The following is a 22,778-nucleotide window of genomic DNA, read 5'->3' on the forward strand; positions in this document are numbered from 1 at the left end:
GTAATATAAAAATATTTATGAAGAAGTATTGGTCTCAATTGAATACAATATAATTAGCATAGTTAAATTATTGTTTGCTCTATAAACCAAAAAAATAAAAAAATCTAAGTCTGAAAAGTATGAATATTTCATTTGAAATAATATATTTTTTTCTCTTATAAAAAGTAAAAAAAATATTATCTAAAATGCTAATATTAGTTTCAACAATTGAGAAAGGTTTAGCTTCGATGAACTTATCATTTGTCATTAAAATCCAACAAAAAATTGTTTTTATAATTTTCATTGTCGTTGTCAGTTTGTTATGAAATATTATACTCCATCCGTCTCATAACTATAGTTTGGGTGGTGTTTGGCACCAAATTTAAGAAATATTGATATTATATTGATAGTGGGTAAAAAGTACAGGTAAAAAATTTTTTTTGCTCTTGTGAGTGTATTAGTATAAAAAAGTAGTGGCAATTGTGTAATAATAATGAAAAAGTAAAAATAATTTTATAGTGATATGATTATTTATGGAAATGAGACTATTGTTTTAGAACGATTATTGTATTGAGACGGAGGGAGTAATAATTTACATTAGACAAGTTTTGTATACAAACATAACTAGAGAAGTCAAATTTAAACTCATAATCTTAAGCCCCTATGAAGTCATTCTTTATATACCGATTATTCTTGTTTTTATTGGTGATTTGTTTGTTTTGTATTTTTTTTTTTTTTTTGCTTTATTAGGGTTTTTGGTGTGTCATTAGAATGATACATACATACAGTCAAGATTGAATGAAATGGGTCCATCACGTAAAGCACGTGACGCATACAAAGAGCGCGATACGGTGTCGTTTTGGGTGAGGCGGTAATTTTGCGCGAATCTGAGGTCATATTCCATACCACTCACGAAGCCCACACTCGTGCGACGCGTGTATTTAATCTCAGCCGTTGGAATATCCTGATGAGATCTGCACCGTTGGTTGTTTCCCCTCCTCCCCTATATATTGCCCCCCACCCCTCATTCTGTCGCCTCCACGCGTTTGCGAAGTGGAACAATCTTGAAATTCGAATAACGAGGGTTGGGGAATTCTGTGGATTTTGGGAGAGAATCTGTAAAGTGGAAATCGAAATCAGGAAATTTGAGTAAAATTTCCGCAGTCTTGCATTGTTCTTGATCTCGAATCGCAATTTCGTGGAAATAAATCTCGATTTATCTCTGATTCGTGTTTCCCGAGGGTTTGGGGTTTGAATCTTTTGGGGGTTCTTTAATACGTTTCGAATAGGAACCCCTGAAGTTTGGTGGAAGAAATTAGGAGAGGGGAATTCTTAGATTTATCTATTTCTAGGGTTTCATCACTCGAGCTTCTTTGATTTCATTTCTCTCTGTCAAATAATCCTTGTTTTTATTGCTGAGTGTGATATTTTTATTTTATTTTTAATGAACGAGCATCAGACAATAATGATGAATCAACAGCAACAGCAGCAGCAGCAGCAGCAGTTGATGAACTTGAATCAGAACATGATGAATTCCAGTCAAATCACTTCGCAGTCTCAGGCACAGGTAATCGATCTTGCTCGGAATAATTTCTGTAATCTTTCGCCGTTTGTTTCCTCCGGCTTTGGTAGTCTGATAAATCATGGTTCGCAGATGGTCGCCATGAATCGGGGCTACAACATGTGGCCGCAGCCACAGTCACAGCCTCAATTCCAGAACCCCAATCCTGCCGCCATGAAACCTCCGACCTCTGGTTTTAAGAAATCCTTGGGTCCGAGGAACAACTGGAAGGGCAAAAAGGTGCATAATAAGTTGAACGATAGGAGAAGGAATGAACAGCAGCCGAAATTCCTGATGTCCGCCTCTAGCTCCGGTGGTATTGTCGGCGGCGTTAACGCAGTCGGCGGTGGTTCTGTAGGAAACTTGAACTTCAATAACTATCAACCACCGACTCTGAATGAATTGCAGCAACAGAATCGGTTGAAGACGAGGAAGTTCTTCCCCAAGAAGAAATTCAATAAGAACACCAATATGAACATGGGTGCAAATACTAACAATTATTATTATAACAATAATAATAATAATAATAACAGTAGCAGATCTGCTCCCTTTGCTCCAAGGAACACAACTTCCTATTTAATAAGAGCAAAGAAGAGTGGAGGTATTGCATCCTTGGTTTCGCCTTCTCCGATGACGCCGGCTGTTTTACCTACTCCTATATTTTCGCCCTCTAGAGAGGTTCTGGTTGATGCGGCGAAAGAGGAATGGGGTGTCGACGGATATGGATCAATGAAAGGGCTTATCCGGTTGAGGTCGCCGGGGCATGAATTAGAAGTTAATGAGGATGAGGAGGAAGAAGATGGAGGTTCGAGCGAGAGTGATGTGGAGGAGCATGTTGAGGTTGAGAGGAGGTTGGATCATGATTTGAGCCGGTTTGAGATGATATACGATCCAAACAACTTTGGCGGGGCGGAGTATCAGAATGTGTTGGAAAACCGGGTCGATGATCAGGATACACATATTGCTCATTTAGAGGAGGAAAATTTGATTTTGAAGGAAAGGTTGTTCTTGATGGAAAGGGAGCTCGCGGATTTGCGGAGGAGGATGCAACATTTGGAGAGGATGGAAAACAAAGGGGAGGAGTTTAATGAGGAAGTAGTGGAAAATGACTCTGAAAACGACAGTGGAAGTCGTGGCGAGGGAACTCATTTCATGGAGGAGAATGAATTGAACGATGATAATATTGTTAAGGCTAATGAGCTTTCCAAAGAACATGGTGAAGGTGGGGTTTATGCTGAAGGGTTTTATGCGCCAGTGGATAAAAGTATCGCCTGTGGTTTTGAGCCGAGAGAAGATAACAATGATTCGTTGATTGTTAGATCTTATGCCAAAGAAGGAGAAGAAGTTGTTGGTGACGAAGATCATAAGAACACAGAAGTTGGTGTTGTCACAAATACTAAAGATACAGATGTTGAAGGTGAAGGCGCAGGCGCAGGCGAAAATGGTTATAAGATCAGTGACGACAGGGAAGAGGGTAATGATGATGAGGGCAAGCCCCGGGATCTGGAAGTGGAGGCAGAAAATAATGCAGATATGGAGTCATCTGAAGATGTCGTAAGAGATCTAAAGATGGAAGAAGTTGGAGCTGAAAAAGATGACATGGAATTGCAGAACGATCCGGCAAATTGATGAGGTTATCATTACAGATGTGCATAGGGTGAGGTAACCTCGGAATTGTATCTAATTGCTCGAATCTCACTGCTGGTTACCTTTTTGTAGCGTTGAATTGGCAGTAAGTATATTGAATCCCCCCACTAAGGAGTCTATCTAAACAAAGAGAGGAGCTGGTCATGTGGTCATTTTGCAATTTACTTTGAATTCGGTTGTCTAGATCCTAAGACAGGGTTTTCATACTACCTCCTATGATTGTCTTTTACATTTGGTATGCTTAGTGGTGCAGATCTTATTAATCTTCTGCTTTTTAGATCGAAACATATGGCGTTATATTACCATCTTTAAAGACTCGAATGTGTAATCTCCTATCTTTGTAATGAACTTGGGTTATTAAATCTCTTCGACATTCTGCTGAATTGTTATCTATCGAATTCCGTGGTGATAATTGGCTTGGGGGTTTTGATTGGTTAATCACCCATGAGGTTTTCGCATGATTTCTCATCATCACAGCAAGTTTTCTTGGATTTTAGTGATGATTTTGCAGTAGAGAATGAGGAGCAACTTAAATGCACAACACGGATTCGAAGAAAGCTTCTCTCGGCTTTATAGGAGCCCGGTTAGTACCCCATTTCCATTTCATATGCTTTTCGATTCTTCTTTATTGCCTTTTGTGTGAGTTCATAGGAATATGTCCAAAAGCTCAAGTTGTATGGTCTTGTATAGTCAAGATTTTGAGGTGTGGATTCTTAGTATTGTCTATAAAGCAATCAATGAGTAGACTATATTATGGAACTTTTGCCTTAGCTCCCACTTGGTTTAGCCTTTTGTCATCTTTAGATCAAATGGCATGAATTTGTTCTAAAGGTAAAAAGGCCTTTCGAAGTTCTTGGGGAGTTAAAAAGCAAGAACAAGAAACTTTATCAAGAAACTAATGAGAAAACATAAAACTTAATGCAAGAACAATAGAATATGAAACTTATGAGGCGAGCACTTTAGGAAAAAGCCAAGAAAACATATGAACAAAACAAGAAGGAAAAAAGAAAAAGGAAGAAAGTAGTAAGGAAAGAAAAATAAAAATAAATTGCTGATTAAATATATATATATATATATATTATTTCCTATCAAATTTAAGGGGGCTAAATTGCACCAAATCCACTCGTAATTTTACGAAATTGCATCAAATTCCTCGTATTTTTAAAACTGCGTCAAACTCTCTTGTGATTTCATAAACTCTGCGTCTAACTCCTCGGCGGTCCTTATTTAATGGTATTTGACCTAAATGCGCAGCGAACAAATTTTAGAATCCAATAAAAATAAACCCGAGAAAAAAAACTATTTTGAGTATATTTACTATTTTTTTAGGCTTAAGAAAAATAAATATACTAGGTTAAGAAATTGAGATTTTAAAATTTATTTGCAGTCGCATTTAGATCAAATACCCTTAAATAAGAATCGTCGAGGGGGTTAGATATAGAGTTTATGAAACCACAAGAGAGTTTGATATAGTTTTAAAAGTAGGATTTGACGCAATTTCGTGAAATCACGGGTGAATTTTGTGCAATTTAGCCATTTAAATTTAACGAAGCTTCTATTTTATCCAAATTTAAAAATATCGTAATAAATTATCTCAAATGAAATAATATTTTATTCTAAATAATATTTTGTAATAATAAAAATACTTTTTTCTCTATAAATTTTGCCCAGTTATTGTGATTATTCACAAAATCAAAGTATAATGAAAAAAAGAGTATGAGATATCCAACCCGTTATTTCCATAATGGCAACCTTTGGGATTTTTGTTGGAAACATGATAGTACATTGTTATCATAAATTATTTTATTTGTTCACCTACAAATATACATATTTTTATTTTAAAATATCTAATTATAAAATAATTATTTTTTTACTAATTATAGATCCTTTTTTTTTCCTACAAATTTTCCACTTTTATCATTTATTTTTACATAAAAAGAAAATAAAAACAATATTATTTTTACATTATTTATAATTAAAATACTATTTTTTAAAAAACTCAGCAATAAAAATAAATATATACTTTTACAATAGACGAAAATAAATATGTTTTTATATCTACAATCAAAATCTACGCAATAACAATATAATCTCTCAAATTAAAGAATTTTTCTATCATTAAAAAATATATTTGCCTTATTATTGAAAAAATAATTATATATTAATATTAAATATTTAATCTTTAAATAAATTATAAATATCTTTTCTACTTATTCTTTTTTACTCTCAATTTCTAAACTACTAATTTTCATATATTTAGTCTAAAAAAATATAAAATATATTCAAAAGCAGTTAATTTTCTTAGGTTTTAAGAGTTTAATTTTACCGATTTTTTTTAGGGTATCTCAAGTTTTGATGAACTTGGAGCTTCTCTACTGACATTTGGTTTTTTGTTACAGTCTTATATCCGTTATCCAAGTCTTGATTAACTTGGCGCTTTTGCTACCATAATTATACTTGCTTGGTTTATTACCACTCTTTGATAAACCTCACCTCGAGCTGTGAAATGCATTTTTATTGTGTAATCTATGGACCATTCATAAAGGGTACAAGTACAACTGAACTTCCAAGGTTATTTCTTTACTTTACTCATGGAATGGACCCTTTGGTATTTCATAACTTTTTCGTTTGTAAACCTAAATCATCGATCTTGAGTGCACTTGAGTAATAAGAATCAAAGCATTTTGAAAACAACTAATTGTTCTCAATCAACCAGAAGAGTGAGAGTGAGACAAATTCAGGAAAGAGGCAAAACCAATTTATGACCTCTTCTGTCTGTCTGTCTGTCTGTCTGTCCGGACTGGACATGTATGAACATATGTATATATATTTTGTATATAATGGGATGGGAGTATATATGGTGGGCCAAAACATTTTCAGCTTCTTTTCAAATCTATACACAGAGCAGAGCACGTACGCATGCATGCATGCTTATAGATAGAGATACAATCATTAATACATTCATACATACATATACATAGAGATACTTTCGGATGAGAGTGAAAAATGATTTAATCTCTGATGAAAAATAAATTTTTTGAAATCTGTCCTCCTTATGTCCCCCCTCATCTTGTCTCTGTCTTGTCACCAAAATCACACAATAAATAAATAATAATACGTAACTTTATAAATATTAGTATTATATTAAGATATAATATAAATAAAATAAAAATTACTAAAATAACCTTATTAGTATGTGTGATATAAAAGTAATGATATTTTGTAAGTTGTAAAGGTATTTGTAATGTTAAGAAATTGATACTTTGTTACGGGACGGACTAAAATGAAAAAATGAATACTTTGTTATGGAATGGAGAGAGTAATATATTACAAACACTGAGGGGTGGGGCGGGGTGTGAAAATTCCCATGACAAAAAGGTTTTGAGGCAAGGAAGAAGCCAAACAATGATGGATGGTGATGCAAAGTATATTTGTTTGATACCTAAAAATAAATGTACAAATTATTGTAAAAAAATATATATATACATATATATAATCAAATATATATATATATTTTTTAAAATATTACTATTACTCACTGCATCACGTAAAAATATATTCATTTGATTTGAACACAATTTTTACTATGATGTGTATGTTCTTAACTTCTATAAAATATTTCAAAACTCAAAAAATCTCGATCCAAAACCAAGCCTAATTGACTCAAATCTACTCTTCACTTGCACTAGCTTAGGTTAAACTTATTACATGACATACAACTAACTTAGTTTAATGGATTTTTGGACATAAAAATCCATTACAACTCCATTTACAAGACACTTTTGAAAGTTTTAATACTTACTATACATCAACAACAACAACAACAATAATATTTTTTATCAAATAGATATATCTTTCTCACCTAACATCATATTTCCTATTTCCCAATTTTCTTTCTAAAACTCCTCCATAAGCTTCTATACATTTCCCTCAATTTTTTCATTGAGGAATCAATCACCACACATACAATAATACAACTAGCTAACTAGCATGTTACTCCATTTTTCTAACTCAATTTTCAATCATAAATTTTCTTGGATCAAAACTAAAATTTATCACCTTACCTTTCCAACATAGCCAAGCTTTCAAATAGCTCTCCCTCGGCATAACAGTAGCTGCAGCTGCGAATACTTAATACGACACGATAAAATATTTAGAGAACAATGCAACTTTAAACTCTAGATACCATTACCGGGTGGGGTGATGGGCATCATTAGGATATGAAATGCATGCTCGATTATAGGGCAGTGATGCAAGTCGAAAACTAAAATTAGAACTGAGGATTACCTGCAAATTATTTCAGGGATGTTAAACCTTATCAAAAGCCTACTGTTACATTCATTCTGTGCGAGATCCTACTTCTAAATGGTTAGACTGGACTTTCCCGGCCCCTAGTATTTCTACACATCGCTAAAGTTACAATTCTATCTTCGCTACTGCTCGACTTTACAGCAATGAAGTATTGCAGGGGTGACTAGTAAGTTCTACCTTCTTCCTAGGTGAGAGTTTCCGACCACGATAAGTTACAGTTGTTGCACAGAGTGCTCTGCTCAAGGGATCACTTTTACCCACTCATATCGACCGGGAAGGGGTAAATCATTCCTGATGTCGAAATTGTACCTGCAATGGAAGATTGGGGTTTTAGCTGAGTTCATTCTTAAATGAAGAATCAAACGAAAATTGGTGAAACAAAGCACATTACTTCTTGATAAACTGATCCTGCTGCAGCTGCTCTGCTTGGGTGAAAAACTCCTCTATTTCATGAGTTGTAGGAGTGTTTCTAAATACATTCTGGACCCTTCGATTCTCTGAAGGACTTCTCTGCTTAGTAGAGGAGCCGGGCGGTGTGATATTATCAGTGGACCTGATTAAACTACACGGTGTGGTTTCTCGGGTGGACCTGGTTAAAAAACAGCATTAGATTTTCGGTATCACTCGCACATAGCATAAAATTAAGAGACATGCCTCCCCATTTATCCGAGTCCACAATATTTCAAGGTGACAGGATCCCCAACCTATATTAGCTTGCTACTCATATCCCTTATAAGTAAGAAATTTGCCAAACAAACAAACTATCAGCTAACATTTGTGCATATGAAAATGGTTTGTGTACAACAAACATTTTCTGGGAAAGAAACATAAGATAATTTAAAAGCACATCTATTTATTACAATTGAAATTTTTTAAAGTTCACTTGTCATGGTGCAATCTATAGTAAAACAGTTTTTTACCATCCTAAAATATAATTTTCAACACCCAAACTATATACGAAGATGCATAAAATCCAATAACTATTTTCCACCACAGAAGAATTCAAATCCAAAGCATCATAAAACACATTTCAACACAAGAAAATGAAAAAAACAAAGATAGAAAGACAACTAGTGACAAAAGCCATCTCTCAAACAAGATTAAAAGAACAAAAAAATGGATGCCCATAATAGGCAAACTTCAACAGGGTAAAGAAAAGTTACAACGGTAGCTTTCTCACAGAAAACAAACACCAAAAACCGAAAAAAACAGACACACAAAACTCGAAAAAGCTGGAATTCTTCCTTTAACGCTCAAACCTTCCCATTCTACTTTAATGGGGTAAAAGCCTATTTTCACCATAGATTCTTGAACTACAGTACATAGATAACTTTTATATATATATATATATATTATATAATAAATTAAGAAAAAAACAGACATAAAGGGGAAGGCAATGCATGAATATGCAAAGCTGAAAGACACCAATTTGGTAAAGTTTTCGTGAACAATTTTGATCTCAAACAGCAGGAAAATAAAAAAAGGAATAGCATCATAGAATAGGTGCCTTGCTCTTAGCCTAATCAAAACATCACTTCCAGCAAACACAGGATTCAATTTCAAATACAAAACTAACAAAAAAAAAGGCAGCGAAGAAACCTGCAACAATCCAAATTCCCAACAGCAAACAATAAAATCAAAATCAGCAAAAAAAATCAAATTAACTAACTCGCAAGGAACTTGAAAACAATACGCTGTACAAAAAACCACATATACCTTTCCCTGACTTCAACATCCAAATTATTTTCCCCCAACGAAACCTCAATTTCCAAATCCCCAACCTCCAACTGCTGCTCCTCCTCCCCGTCCTTCTCCTCCGCTTCTCCAATCGGCGATTTCTCGCTCGAACTTCCGATTCGAGAGTTCTCCCCATCCAAATCACGCTTCCGAGCGGCGGCTTTCCGCGAATTCTCAAGGTACTGCCAGAGAAGCGGCGGCTTCTCGAGCCGCCTGGAACGAAGCTCCAGATAATCCGGCTGCGCCGATTGGAGGCGCTGGAGCGCGAGCGTCTTGGCGCGAGTACGGACGCCGAGGGCGGCGGCGGGGGAGACGTCGCCGGAGGGCTTGGGCTTGCGAGTGTACTTGCCCATTATAATATCTCTCCGTCGAAATAATAAAATAAAAATAATAACAGTAAACCCAAACGAGGGTTTTTAAATTTAGGGTTAATTTTGAGCAACCGGCAACCGGCGAACCCGGTGCCCTGCCCTGCCCTGCCGTGCCCCCTTTTTCTCAATTTCTTTTTCCTTTTTTTTTTTAAAATAAAAAAAATCTCACCGTCTATTTATTTATTTATTTATTTATAATTATTACTACTTTTATATTGGACCCACTTTAATTAATTAATTGTTGTTGATTATTCTAATAATACTCTCTCTATCGGTGATGATGACGCCATTTTGTCGTTTAAATTCGGCATGCAATATGTGGTGTGCTAATCAAGAATTTAAGAAATTTTTTATGTGCTTAAATAAATATTATATTATGGCTGCGTCTATATAAAAGTTTTAAAAACTTTAATAGATATAAATACTTTTGAATAAAATGTTATTTTCATTTCGACGGATGAAAGTATTTTATTTTAATTTGAAATTAATTTTTTTATTTAAAATTTTAATTCAAAGTAAAGAATTTTGAAATTATTTATAATTAAACTAAACGTGTATTATTTAGCTGATATTAACTTTTTGGTATGGATACCAATTTAGCAGAGCAATTTTTGGGTAATTTAGTGATAAATAAATCCTAGTTAGTTGGAATATCAAAATAAATGTTCATTTCAAACGTATTCATTTTCTTATTTTTGTTCTTTTACAAATAAAATATCAAAATTATTACATATATTTACACTAACAAATAAAATACTATTATTTCAGAATATACAGTAAATAAGAAAACGTTTTGTGAAAGTCAAAGGCACATCTCAAAGTTTTAAGCAGCACTTAAATTGGTCATTTAATTATGCAATAACTACACACCATTTTCTTTCTTATGTATGTTTCTCTCATCTCAACTTTCAACAATACCATCAATTCTGCTGCACCACTCCTTTGTTTTTAATTTAAGAGCACAATTATCAATATATTACTCTATCATCCTGTATTTATTTATATATATATATATATATAATAAATAAAAAAGCACACACTTGGAACAATAATAATAATAATAATAATAATAATAATAATAATCAATAAACTTCAAATCACCATCAAACTTGCTACTATATTTTTTATTTTGAATCCATCATATCATATCATATCAAATCCAAACAATCAAAAATCACAAAACACAAGCTACATACTACACTACTTTTCAAGCTAATAATAGCAATAATGCTGCTTCCTCACATGAAATAAACAAGTTCCAATAAGGGCCCAATTTTCTTGTCTCACACTTTAAAAAATTGTTATCTTTTTATTTTATTATTCAACAGCATATAATTATTTGTTTACTTTATAGACTCAAATTTCCAAAAATTAAAATGCCAAGACACTTTTATTACCACATAGGAGCAATCCCACTAGAATATGCCACAATCCTATTATCCACTAAAAAACAGTCAAAAGACTTAACAAATTGCACACAATTAAAATGAAAACTAAGAAAATAATAAAAAACATATATAATAATAATAATAATCTCATGCTTATTGGAATGCTAAAAGAACACAAATTTAAAATTTCCCCTACTTTTCCGCTGATTTCCTGGCTGGCTTTCATGAATGAATACACGTACGGTCACAAAATTAAAATAAATGCAAGAAACATATGATCATGAATTAGTGCTAGCAATTATATATAATAATGGTGCCTATTATTACTGCTAACCTATATAGGTCGATTGGCCCAATGCAAAAAAGAATCTGTTTTCAAGTTCCTCACAAACCCTATACTCCAATAATACAAATAATATTAAGCAAATAAGTTTTTAACAATTTTAGGCAGAGGACAAAGTGGATACATTACAAAAACAAAACTAAAAAACTATCAGATAAATTAGGATGGTTTATTGAGAATAGCACAAGAAGCAGGAGTATGAATTAATCACAGAATTTTGTTCTTAATAAGGCAGTTGCTTCTCTCTCTCTCTCTCTCTCTCTCTCTCTCTCTCTCTCTCTCTTTTCTAGAATTCACCCCGATAGAACGTTGATTAGACACATTAGTATAAGCTTATAACCACACAATAGATTCACATTTTGCATGCAATAAGATTAAGACAGCATCCCAGGAGTACTATGGCAAGTTTACCTAGTATGTTAATCAAAGGTTTCTTGACTCTGGCATCGTTCATTTTCTGCTGGCTTGCTTACTTCCATAGCTTCACAGAGTTGTCGTGGCTGGCAGAGGCAACCATTCCTGTCACGGGTGACTGGGCCAAAGCAGCGATTATATCGTCATGGGCAGCAACTGTCATGCTTCTGTTCTCCAACATGTTCCACAGTTCCAGAGACTGCATTGTTATGGTGAAATTGGAATTAGAGATAGGCTGTAATAGGGAGAGATTAATTGGTGTGTAAGAGGCAAGGAAGGGTGATTTTTACTCTCGATCCTCCGATCACCAGGAGAGCAGAATAAGTAGGATGGAAGACACAGGAAAGGAATTGATTTCCATTGGAGGGGAGCTCATGGATGAACTCTCCGGAATTCAGTGACCAAACTTTGATGCAGTCATCGCTGACAGAAGCCAAGAGGTCGCCTGTAAGATCCCAACAAAGGTAGTTCACCTCGCCAGAATGTCCCTGTTAAACACCCCCAAGCTCAGAATGTTCCTCGAATCGTGTATACTGTTGTTAGTAAGTACTAGAAAAGCAGGTAAATGCCACAAACCAGGAAAGAATGGATTTGTCTGTCATTTTCAACATCATATATAGAAACCACTTTGCTTGATGCTGCTGCCAGTAGATGTCCGGTTACAGGTTGGAATCGCACTTGGGCGGAACCTCCTTGCTGCATCATGTAATCAAGAAGTTGAAGTTCAAACATAAAATGGAGGGAAATAAATAGGAAGAGTGCAGCAGTATCTCAGATAGCCAACCTTAGAAATCCGGGTGCGCGAAAATGGACTGATATTCCAATAGTGAATTTCATTGTTACTATCACTAAAGCAGAAAAGATCGTTCTTCTTAGGATTGAAATCCAGGGACATCACATGGGATGCATGCCCTGTGTAGGCATTTAGACAATAGCTCGGCTGCATTAGATGAAAATTTAAACAAAGTTAGTACTTCTAGTTGCAAATTTAGATGCTTGAGACTAGAAAATTCGGAACTGTTTAAATGTTACGTAATGCATGCAGCAATCCCTATTGCTATTGGTAGTTTCATTTCAGCAGCAAAAAAAAGAAAAAGTAAAATAAAACTGTAGCAGTTTGAGTCAAAGAAATAAGTACATTAGCAGCATCCCACAATCTGACAGACTTGTCAAATGATGCCGTCGCAAGTTGAGTTGAATTTGGGCGGAATCGAACATCAGTGATTAAGATTTGATGCTCCTCCGGAGTAGTTTCTGTTTGCAGATTGTCCATGTTCCAAAGAACCACCTAAAACAAAAGAATGTTGAACAAAAATTAGTCAATGGAACTGCATGATAACATCCATATTCATCTTTCATCCCATTATTTTTGTGACGCTGTTGAGACTCAAAGTGGAGATAATACCTTTTTGTCATGACCAGCACTAGCCAACAACTTTCCATCAGAAGAAAAATGGCAACAAGTCACCTTATTTCTTGTTCGAATACAACCCAACTCTCCAAACGAGACACCTGCAAGTAATGCAAATGAACATTTTGTTTCAACAAAACTCAGGACTAAAAAGCATATCCATGATAGATAACATCTTGCCAACTACCTTTTGATGTCTCTGCTTTGTGCTCTGTCAAAGTTTGTTTTAAAGACCCATATAAATTTCCATCTCCTCCATCATGCGACAAAAACGATTCAACATTGTCTTCCAGAGAAGCAACATCTCCAAAATTCTCCAAGTCATCCTGTATAACAAAAAGTACTTTTAAACTTCAAAGGCACCTACTGGATTCTGTAGAACCATGATCACAACGTTAAAAATTTGTTTCCAGTCTTGATATGTGTTTCACGTCAAGACTATTAGATTGCAGGTAAGGTGCTAGAATAGAGGTTAGAGAGGTGTATCAGAAAAATATTAGGTGAAAAGATAAAGAATTGAAGAAGTTGTTAATTAATCGAGTCAAACAGCAGGGCTGAGTCTTACAAGTTGGTTTGTAGATGATGCAAATCCACCAGCACCTTCTGTACCATACATCATCATACTACTCTTAGAGACATTATTGACATGCTGCAGGCTGCTAGCAGTAGTCATTCCATCACCCGGGGTGTGAGTTGACTGTGGTGAGCCTGGGGAAGGGCCCACTGTATTTCCAGTACCTGTACTGTTAGCAGGACCAGAGGAGGAATGTTGTTTCCGCTTCCTGTTGTTCTGTTTGATATCAAAGGCAGAGATCACTAAAAGGATGCCTTCAACAAGTGCACTTATATCATCATCAGATGATTGCTGCATCATATTCTATTGAAATTGAAAGAATAAAATGAACTCACCTGTTGCAATTGTTGTTGCTGCTGCTGCAACTGATCCGGTTGTTGAGAGGACGGCTGTGACATTTGAGCCATTTTCATCTACTCAATATGAAAAACACCCCAAGAAATAGATTAGGCATAAACAGCCAGCGATACACAAAGTAAAAATTATCTATGTAAATTGGAGAAATCCAAGAGATAGCCACATTTTGCTGTTCCCTATATGTAGTACTTCTACTACAAAGATAAATATTATCCTCTAAAACCTTAACAGAAACATATCATATATAATTTCAAGTTTGAAAGAATAGTAAAATTAAATGAAAATTCTCAGATGGGCATATGGCAGCCAAAACTAAAAGGCCAGGAAGAATCTATTATGTGAGTAAGAGATTTGCTACATGCAGTATAATAGTACATACTGTAGCTGAATGACTGACAATAAAAAAGCATTCCCAGGAGTTCCTTTTTAACAGGACAAAAAAGGAGCAGCGTAACCCAAAACAAATAATAGATGATACAGGTGGCAGGCTGTACCATCCTCAGAAAATGAACCTTAAGTTCACGATCCATCGCATTTTCAGAAAAGTTCATAAGAATCAAAGCGTTAAAAGGAAATATTAATATTCAGCAGTGGAACAGCTAAAACAACAGTTCGTCCATAGACTAAATAAATTTATTTAAAAATATATATATAGATTTGAACTATTGAAGCAGCAGCAAGGATTGGATAATCATGGTGCTATCTATCATTCCCTAACTTCTAAACCACATCCAAACAAGCCATCACATCCTAAATGATTGGATACTGAAATCAGACATTCTAAGTTTCCACAATTCACCAAACTGTACAGATCAACTGTTGGAATATTTATTGCACAGATTAAACATATTATTCAGTATTTCATCCACAGTACTAACCTTTGGTGAATTTGATTGCACTGGAGAGCAAATAGGCCCATCATTCCTTGGAGGTTGGCCATCTTTTGCGTTAAAGTTACCCCGCGGTAAACCACCAAACCCATAATTGCCAGAGTTTCCAAGGTTTCCTTGTGCCTGAGCTTGGGCTAGAGCCTGCTGCTGCTGCTGCTGCTGTGAGGCTAATAGAAACTGGTTTTGAGCCTGCAGATTGGGTTTTTGTACTTGCAAACCCAAACCAGGCCGTAATTGATCAATTCCCTGTGCCACATTGCAAGAATTATTGAGTTTATTCAAATAAAATCAGATATTATTTTCAGAAGTATGAAGCCCCAAAAAAACTCACTGTCAGTGGCCATCCCTTCAATGGAAGACTCGTCACTCCTTGGCTCAGTCCTGAATAACAATAAATATCATGATGGTTAAGTAAGCTTTCAACCAATGTCAGAATGAAGTTAGCATTAGAGAGACAGCACACGATTTGGCAAAGTTAAGCTTGAAGCTTGAGGATGCCTTCACATTTGAAGCACTGAATTAACATGAAAGATTACACCTGTTCCTAATTGAAATGTAGGACATCACTATAAGGTTAAAAACCACAAGATACGTATTTGCTTCCTAGGCTTTTGAAGGACATTCATTTTTGTCCACCCCATGGTGAACCCAATATCTCAAGATTTTTTATGTTTTAGCCTTTTGTTTAATCCCTCGGCATTTGGATGTGCCAGAGAAATGAAACCAAAGAAAATGGTGGGTTTTTAGAAAATTAGATATTTATTGATCATCTAAAACACAGTATGCCGGAAAATGTACCCCTATGTGTTCAATAGTACAAATTAAGGGTAAGAAACTAACTTATATGACATTGGCAATGATTCATTTTTTCTACATTGACTGACTGACATTCAACTTGATATGGATATTGTGGTGCATATTATGTAAGCGTGACTTTCAATTAATATATTTAGCTAACACATCAATATCCATTATGCATGAAACTTCAAAAACCAAATACACATACAAAATCACGACCAAAACAGCACCCCTGATTTAATTTTACAGCAACCTCCATATTGATATGGAGTTCTAATTCAATGTTGGATTGGTAATTCAAAAAAAAGAAAGAAGAAAACATCGAAGTCATATGTAGAACTTTCATGTAAGAAAGGTCACTTTAAAGAATATATTTATATTTCTTCAACACTGTTGCCCTCCTATGTGGGCAAAGTTCCTTATAGAACATATTTTTCAAAGATAGATGGTGCAGATTTGAGGATGCAACCTCCCTACCAACGCTAGTTAAGCACTTAAGAAGCAACACTTCACACATAATAAATTCATAGTATACCTGCACCGCTGAGTCCAGACTTTGACTGAAGAATTGCTTGACCATATATAGATGCTGGGTCCATAGGCATAGATTTTTGAGTTCCCCCCAAATTAACTTCAGTTTTAATGTCCTGGGAAAAGGATAAAGCAAGAGGATCAGCTCAAATAGGAAGAAATAGCGGCTTAAGAGTAGTGGCAGACAAAGCAAAGATGGAGGTTAATTGATTACATTGGTCAGTTGAGGCCGCCCCCCTTGCATCTGCTGCAATGCTGCAGACATGCTCCCAGAGCTTCCTTGCATCAATTGTCTATATTGACCACATTAAAGGAAACTAAACATTAATTTCCATCGAAGATAGAATATATCCATTCAACTACTTCTACGTGAGACAATAATCTTACCCTTGTTGATTGGGACCTGACTTAAGAAGTGCCATCCTATTAGCATCAATAACACTGGGAGAAGTCTCAGAATCCATGGAATTAGGATGCTTCATGCGTTCTTCATACATTTTCATAGCCAATACACTAGCAGATTGCTGCCCTATCATTCCTTCAGAATTCATGGAGTTCATTGGACCAAGTGGAGGATGGTTAGGATCCCTTCGCTGTAACTGGGCATTACGCTGCTGCATGAGATGCAACTGCTGCATTTGCAGCTGCTGCTGCTCCCTTGCTTTAATTTGTTGTGTCTGAATTCAGAGAGAAACATAGAAGGGTAGCGTCAATTATTTGTCCCACACACGAATATATAGAATCTATTGATCTACTATCCCTCCCGAACACTTGACAGGGAGTACAGATCTTTTAGACACCTCTATGTAAGCTGCTGCTGCTTCCGAATGCTTGTCATTAGTTCTTGCAATGAAGATATCCCAAAAGACCGACCACCATTCAAAGAGAAATCCTCCAGGCGCATCAATAGCTACAAACATAGTAAAACCGAGCTCATCATTGAGTATTGTCAACAGAATCAGGAGACAGATTTCCTCAACTCCAGACACCATCATTAACATGTGGAAAATAACAAATTCTTACCCACAGGATCAGTAGCAACTTTTCCCTCCGACATGAAAGTTTTTGCAGAGTTAACCAATTTCCGTTTCAACAAGTAGTCATGGATGTAGACATCGAGCCTGACAAAATATTATCCTGTTTCGTCAGCGAAGATCAATCCAAATATTATTTCAAACACTGTTTAAAAACAGAACTTTTTGAGGGCAAGTCAAATTATGTGAAAGTTATTACATTCTATAGCTAATTAATATGCTGTGGATAAGTTAAATTTCCAGGAACCGTGTGCCGTGTGTGTAATAATTTAATATAAAATTCCCATGTCAAGAATCTACTTTTTGCAGAAAAACAATAAGATCATCATAAAACACCAACAGAACATTCATGAGCTTTTGGTTCCTTCTTTTGGCCACATTAAAATCAAGACATTGCAATTTCAAAACAATTAGTCAATAATCTCTACATTTTATCTGCTTCCCAGTTACTCTGCGCCATGGCTATCACTCCACCAGATTTTACTCCCCGAGACTCTTCACTTTCTCTGCAAGTCCACAACCAGAAATGCAATTCAGTAGGAAAATTTTGCCAATAACATTGAGAAACCCTAAGTTTCTTGCACGAAAAAACAAATTAATAATAATTAATAAAATAAATAAAATAAATAAGCAAATCATTCACCGACCAATTGGAGAAATCAGGATCGGCAGCAAGATCCTTGCATCAAAAACCCTATAGTTCGAACCAAATCAACTTTACAAAACAAAAGAACAGCCAAGTTAAATTTACTTGAGCAAAGAAGATCTTCAATCAACAAAAAATGTTGCTCTAGTTTTTCTATAAAAGAACTCCCAAAGCAGGGGAGCCTTGCTACTCAACTAACCACCGATAACCTTTAATTCTTCAAGTAAATCCAAGTATTCCACCAAGTCCACAAATCTCGAACTCGGAACTCCAACTACTTATCAAATTCAACACACGGATCGCGATCTCGGTTTCTAATTCCACAAAGTTCCCCCGCGATTAATCCCAACACAATCCACAATTCAAAAACATGCAGGTCAGCTCTGCCTCCAACTCCTGGACAAAATTCACCCACAATTAACAAACCAAACAAAAAATTACTAAAATCGTAAGCATTCATCCAAAAAAAATTAATGAACAACAGCAGCAACAACTACCAGAAGGACAGCTCCAGATTTCCACAACAAAGACAGGAGCTCGACTTCGAGTGACGAAGTTACAGAGAACGGAAAAATCGGCAACAGAAAGTCGAAAATAGCTGGAAAAAAGCAGTCCCGCAGGGATCTGAGCCTAAGACACAGACGGAAACTTATGTATAGTAAATTTAGCTTCGGACTCAGGCTCGGCGAACTACACGGAGTGCGCCTCACCCGAAGCGGAAGGCTCGGAGTGCAAAATGAAGTGGCATCTGGCCCGTACCAGAAGGTTCGGGTTTAGGTTTGGCAGATGATAGCGACCTCACGCGCTAAAAATCGAACGGATTTCTTGCAAGCGAAGCGGCGCTGTAGCGATGTGTGAACACTACAGCGTGTCTTTGCTGACGTGGCCTGAACCGGGGCTGTAATACGTTCGAGGTTTAATGACTCTTTTGGTGAGCGTCGCTTTCAGCGTCATTACAAAAATTCGACCCTCAGAATCCACAATAATATTTATTTAATTCCATTTCTGCAGTTTATATTATTAATGATTTAATTAGAGATGTCCATCCCATCAAAATTATACTTAGGGTGAGCAAAATATTGAAATCCGAAAATTCAATTCTAACCAAATCGAAATTTAAAATTTAGTTCAAATTTTTGGATTGGATCGAATTGAACTTTTAACAAATTTTGAATTTTTGGATCGGATCGAATCGATATACTTAAAATTCGAACCAATCCGAAATTTAAAATATAATATTTTAATATATTTTTTTATTATATATATTTAATATTTTATTAGAAAATATTATATTTTAATATAAAAAACTCAAATTTATTAATTATATTTTAATATATTTAATTTTTATATATTATATATATTTAATATTATAAAATAATAATAAAATATAAAAGAGTTTAAAAATTATAAAAAATAATAATAAAAATAATTAGAATTTCGGATTTTTCGGTTTGGTTCTAATTTTTTAATTCGGATTACGGATTTTCGGATTTCGGATTTTGGTTATTTTGGTTCGGTTCATATTGGTTTTTTCAAAAATTTTGGATTTTCGGCCAAATCCGAACCAAAAATCGGAATGCTCACCCTAAATTATACTCCGTCCGTCCCATAAAATATGGGACTATTTATTGTAGATACGGAAAATTTAGTAAAATATAATTAGTAATTAATTAAGAAATATATTAGTAAAAGTAATTATTATTTAGTAAAAATAATTATAGAATAAGATTAAGATAAGTAAATAGTTTAATTAAAATTAAGAAAATTATAAAATTTAAAATGCGATTAAAGTGCATAATTATATTTACAAAAATAGAAATGACAAGTTATGTGGGACAAACGAAAATAAAAAATAGGGACAAATTACGTAGGATGGAGGGAGTAAATTATCAGTATAAAATTTACTTTAATATAACAAAAATTAAAAATATATGAACTGTGATAAAGTAACAATCTACATGATATATTCTCTCCGTCGTGAAATTAGTCTACATTTCCTCTTTTAGTCGTTTCCCACAAAATTAGTCACATTTTTTAATATAGTAATAATTAAATAAATATTAATTACAATTACAAATTTAACTATATTTTATTTAATTACTAATAATCTTTAACGTTATTGTTTGTTTTATTATAAATTTACAAGTATGGATAAAATTTTGAATAATAAATATTCAATATGATATAAATAGATGTTTATGTGATGTCTAAAATTTTTAATATAATATAAAAAATATTTGATTTGATATTTTACTATTGAAAATTTAGAATTTGATTTTTATATTTCATTAAAAAATTTCATTTATCACTATTATTAAGAGTCAAAAATATCAATTTGCTCAAATAATACACCTACCGTATGAAAAAATACTAAAGTGTCAAAATTATTGTATATCGTAAATTTTTAATGATATGATACCGTACCGAACATTTTCAGTACGACAATTGCATATACTTTTAGCACTGTTGGTATAATATATACTGAAAATATTAATAATTTTAGTATTTGAGGAGTATATCGGTCTATATCAATAATTTAGTATATTAATACTAAAATAATTAATTTTCTTATATATTCTTAAACTTGTAAAATTATTTTTAATTTTTATATTTAAGCGTAAAATATTATATTAGATACCATACACGTAATTCGATTAGAAATGACTCGATACTGTATTGAGATAATATTGAATCATGTTGTATACCGCACCGAATTTGTTGGTATATTAAAAAAAATATCGATACCATACCAAAAAAGTTCAGTATGCTGAAATTTGGCATTTTCGGTATTTTTTAGTACGGTATGTGTTATTTTTGTAATTTAGTATTTTTTTTATCTATAAATTCGGTATACCAAATTATCGGTACAACATCTCATTACGATAAAATAGCATACTAAAAATTTTGGTATCATATATAAAATATGCGTTATAAATTTGGGTATGTAATATCGAACTATCCCTACCAAAAGTCAAATTCGAAAAATTTGATGTTTTCTTTATATTAAAAGTTTTAATATTACGGCTGTAATTTTTTTATTTAAATTATTAAAATTAATTTTTTTTTATCTAATAGCATAATTTACAATCTTTATAATAATGTTTTTTTAAAAAATAAAATATTAAAAATAAAAAAATAAAATAAAACAAAAAAAAATAATATTTCAACTTTTATTTCAATATTTCATCAAATAAAAATAATTAAAATAACATTTTATTGCATATATTACATTAACTAATCACAATAATTAACTATGTAAATTAAATTTTCTTAAACTCTGTAAAAAAAAAAAAAAGCGACGGGGAAAATATTAGTTAAAATATGTAAAATAATTTTGATATTTTTATATATAAATTAATTATATATGAAAAAGTAGATTGGTGGTCAAGGTTCTTCCCAACTTTGCTTTTACATGACCCTCATTTTTTTATTTTTTTTCGGTAAAAATAAATATTTTTATCGTTCAACAAAAAGGTTATTATTTTTTTTTTCGTTTATTTTGAAATAAGGTTATTATTTTTTAATTTAGTAATTGTACAACTTACATAATATAATAAAGGTGTGTTCGTTTGTAAGATTTTTGCAAAATCTTACTATTCATCCCATTTTTTTCCCTAAAAAAATATCAAATCAAACATCTATTTTTTATTTTTTATATTATACTAAAAATCAATTTTACATTCAAAATATCACATCAACACTTATTTATATCACATCATACAACTATTCAAATTCAAAATTTTTACTATTCAAATTTCAACTCAAAATCTAAACCCCAAACAAATACACTTTAAATATATTTTCAACTTACAATATATTACACATATATCATGAGCGAAAAGAATATATATATTTTAAATGACTCTGTTAATATATCATCTCAAAATTTAAAAGTCATCATCTTTTTATTTTATTTTTTTTATATGGAAAGTCGAGAAAAAGACATATTCTACCACTTAATATAATTACATACAATATATTAAAATAGTAAAAATCTTTACATATAAAAAATCATTAATTACTATTTAAATATTATTATTCTACAATATTCATACAAAAAATAAATATATATTAATATGTTTCTTTGTTATAATATCTTAAATTAAAAATATTTTTTCAAATTGAAAGCAATGTTGATATTTTACAATTTTTAGTATGTGAGTTTAAGGGTGTGTTTGTTTTAGGAGATGATTTGAAGAGATATTTTTTATTATGAAGTATGTAAAATTGTGTAAATAATATAAAAATAATGATTATATATGATATATTAATATTTTTAAAAAAATCGTGTAGGAAAAAAAAATTAAAAGAACACATTGTTTTGTTAAAAATACATTATTTTTATTTTATAAAGATTTAGGGTTTGTTTGTTTAGTGTTATTATTTGATTTTTTTTTTTATGTGATATATAAACAATTGTGTCCATAACATAAAAAATATCCTTAAATTTGTATAATATATTTTTTTTTTTTAGAAATATCGTTACATTAGTGTTATAAGACACCAATAGAATTATTATTGTCGTTTTTCTTAGATTTGTACTACATTTTGATCTAATAATTAATATTTAAATATTAACATGCAAAAAATAAATTGATAGATTCGCGGTGGATAGAGGTATTATTATTCAGTAATATCTCATCACTTTGATCTATATTAGTTTGACTATTAAAATGAATATTTACATTCCAAATATTAAAAATGTATGATACAATTAAAAATATAGTTTTTGTGTTGTGTATTTTAAGGTAATGAATATTGGATGTGATCACTTACTACTTTATTG

General features: G+C 33.0%; 3 protein-coding genes across 6 annotated transcripts; 1 reads left to right on the top strand and 2 right to left on the bottom strand.

The window, feature by feature from the left end:
* Positions 1–1,023: 1,023 nt before the first annotated feature.
* Positions 1,024–3,570, top strand: LOC127242914 (uncharacterized). Its single transcript, XM_051262648.1, has 2 exons — positions 1,024–1,546; positions 1,634–3,570. Exons 1-2 carry the CDS (start codon positions 1,424–1,426, stop codon positions 3,167–3,169), a joined length of 1,659 nt encoding a protein of 552 aa, XP_051118605.1. The 5' UTR covers positions 1,024–1,423; the 3' UTR covers positions 3,170–3,570.
* Positions 3,571–6,796: 3,226 nt separating this feature from the next.
* On the bottom strand, positions 6,797–9,703 carry LOC127242915 (cyclin-dependent kinase inhibitor 4-like). Its single transcript, XM_051262649.1, has 3 exons — positions 9,215–9,703; positions 7,890–8,087; positions 6,797–7,807 (listed from the first exon to the last, which is right to left on the bottom strand). Exons 1-3 carry the CDS (start codon positions 9,586–9,588, stop codon positions 7,738–7,740), a joined length of 642 nt encoding a protein of 213 aa, XP_051118606.1. The 5' UTR covers positions 9,589–9,703; the 3' UTR covers positions 6,797–7,737.
* A 1,770-nt stretch (positions 9,704–11,473) lies between these two features.
* LOC127242938 (transcriptional corepressor LEUNIG_HOMOLOG) lies at positions 11,474–18,631 on the bottom strand. 4 transcript variants are annotated; one of them, XM_051262698.1, is made up of 20 exons: positions 18,490–18,631; positions 18,202–18,388; positions 17,994–18,040; positions 17,775–17,852; positions 17,336–17,433; positions 17,113–17,222; positions 16,700–16,989; positions 16,527–16,605; positions 16,317–16,428; positions 15,315–15,364; positions 14,972–15,229; positions 14,072–14,149; positions 13,728–13,952; positions 13,350–13,488; positions 13,157–13,263; positions 12,890–13,039; positions 12,536–12,691; positions 12,328–12,447; positions 12,042–12,239; positions 11,474–11,950 (listed from the first exon to the last, which is right to left on the bottom strand). In XM_051262698.1, exons 4-20 carry the CDS (start codon positions 17,804–17,806, stop codon positions 11,807–11,809), a joined length of 2,346 nt encoding a protein of 781 aa, XP_051118655.1. In that variant the 5' UTR covers positions 17,807–17,852; positions 17,994–18,040; positions 18,202–18,388; positions 18,490–18,631; the 3' UTR covers positions 11,474–11,806. The 4 variants fall into 4 exon arrangements, with proteins under 4 accessions (XP_051118655.1, XP_051118653.1, XP_051118654.1 ...); XM_051262696.1 differs by having other exon boundaries at positions 17,994–18,061; XM_051262697.1 differs by having other exon boundaries at positions 18,192–18,388.
* Positions 18,632–22,778: the final 4,147 nt, after the last annotated feature.

Source organism: Andrographis paniculata, unplaced genomic scaffold, assembly GCF_009805555.1.
Source record: "Andrographis paniculata isolate CXL003 unplaced genomic scaffold, ASM980555v1 Contig89END, whole genome shotgun sequence".
Lineage (NCBI taxonomy): Eukaryota > Viridiplantae > Streptophyta > Magnoliopsida > Lamiales > Acanthaceae > Andrographis > Andrographis paniculata.

Excerpts from the sequence above, each read along its gene's own strand:
- LOC127242914 (XM_051262648.1), top strand. The coding sequence starts at position 1,424 with ATGAACGAGCATCAGACAATAATGATGAATCAACAGCAACAGCAGCAG. Across the intron at positions 1,547-1,633 it reads CTTCGCAGTCTCAGGCACAG|ATGGTCGCCATGAATCGGGG; the intron begins GTAATCGATCTT and ends CATGGTTCGCAG.
- LOC127242915 (XM_051262649.1), bottom strand. The coding sequence starts at position 9,588 with ATGGGCAAGTACACTCGCAAGCCCAAGCCCTCCGGCGACGTCTCCCCC. Across the intron at positions 8,088-9,214 it reads GATGTTGAAGTCAGGGAAAG|GTCCACCCGAGAAACCACAC; the intron begins GTATATGTGGTT and ends TTTTTTAACCAG. Across the intron at positions 7,808-7,889 it reads CAGGATCAGTTTATCAAGAA|GTACAATTTCGACATCAGGA; the intron begins GTAATGTGCTTT and ends CTTCCATTGCAG.
- LOC127242938 (XM_051262698.1), bottom strand. The coding sequence starts at position 17,806 with ATGGCGCAGAGTAACTGGGAAGCAGATAAAAT. Across the intron at positions 16,990-17,112 it reads CAGCAGCAGCTTACATAGAG|ACACAACAAATTAAAGCAAG; the intron begins GTGTCTAAAAGA and ends CTCTGAATTCAG. Across the intron at positions 11,951-12,041 it reads TGGTGATCGGAGGATCGAGA|TCTCTGGAACTGTGGAACAT; the intron begins GTAAAAATCACC and ends ATAACAATGCAG.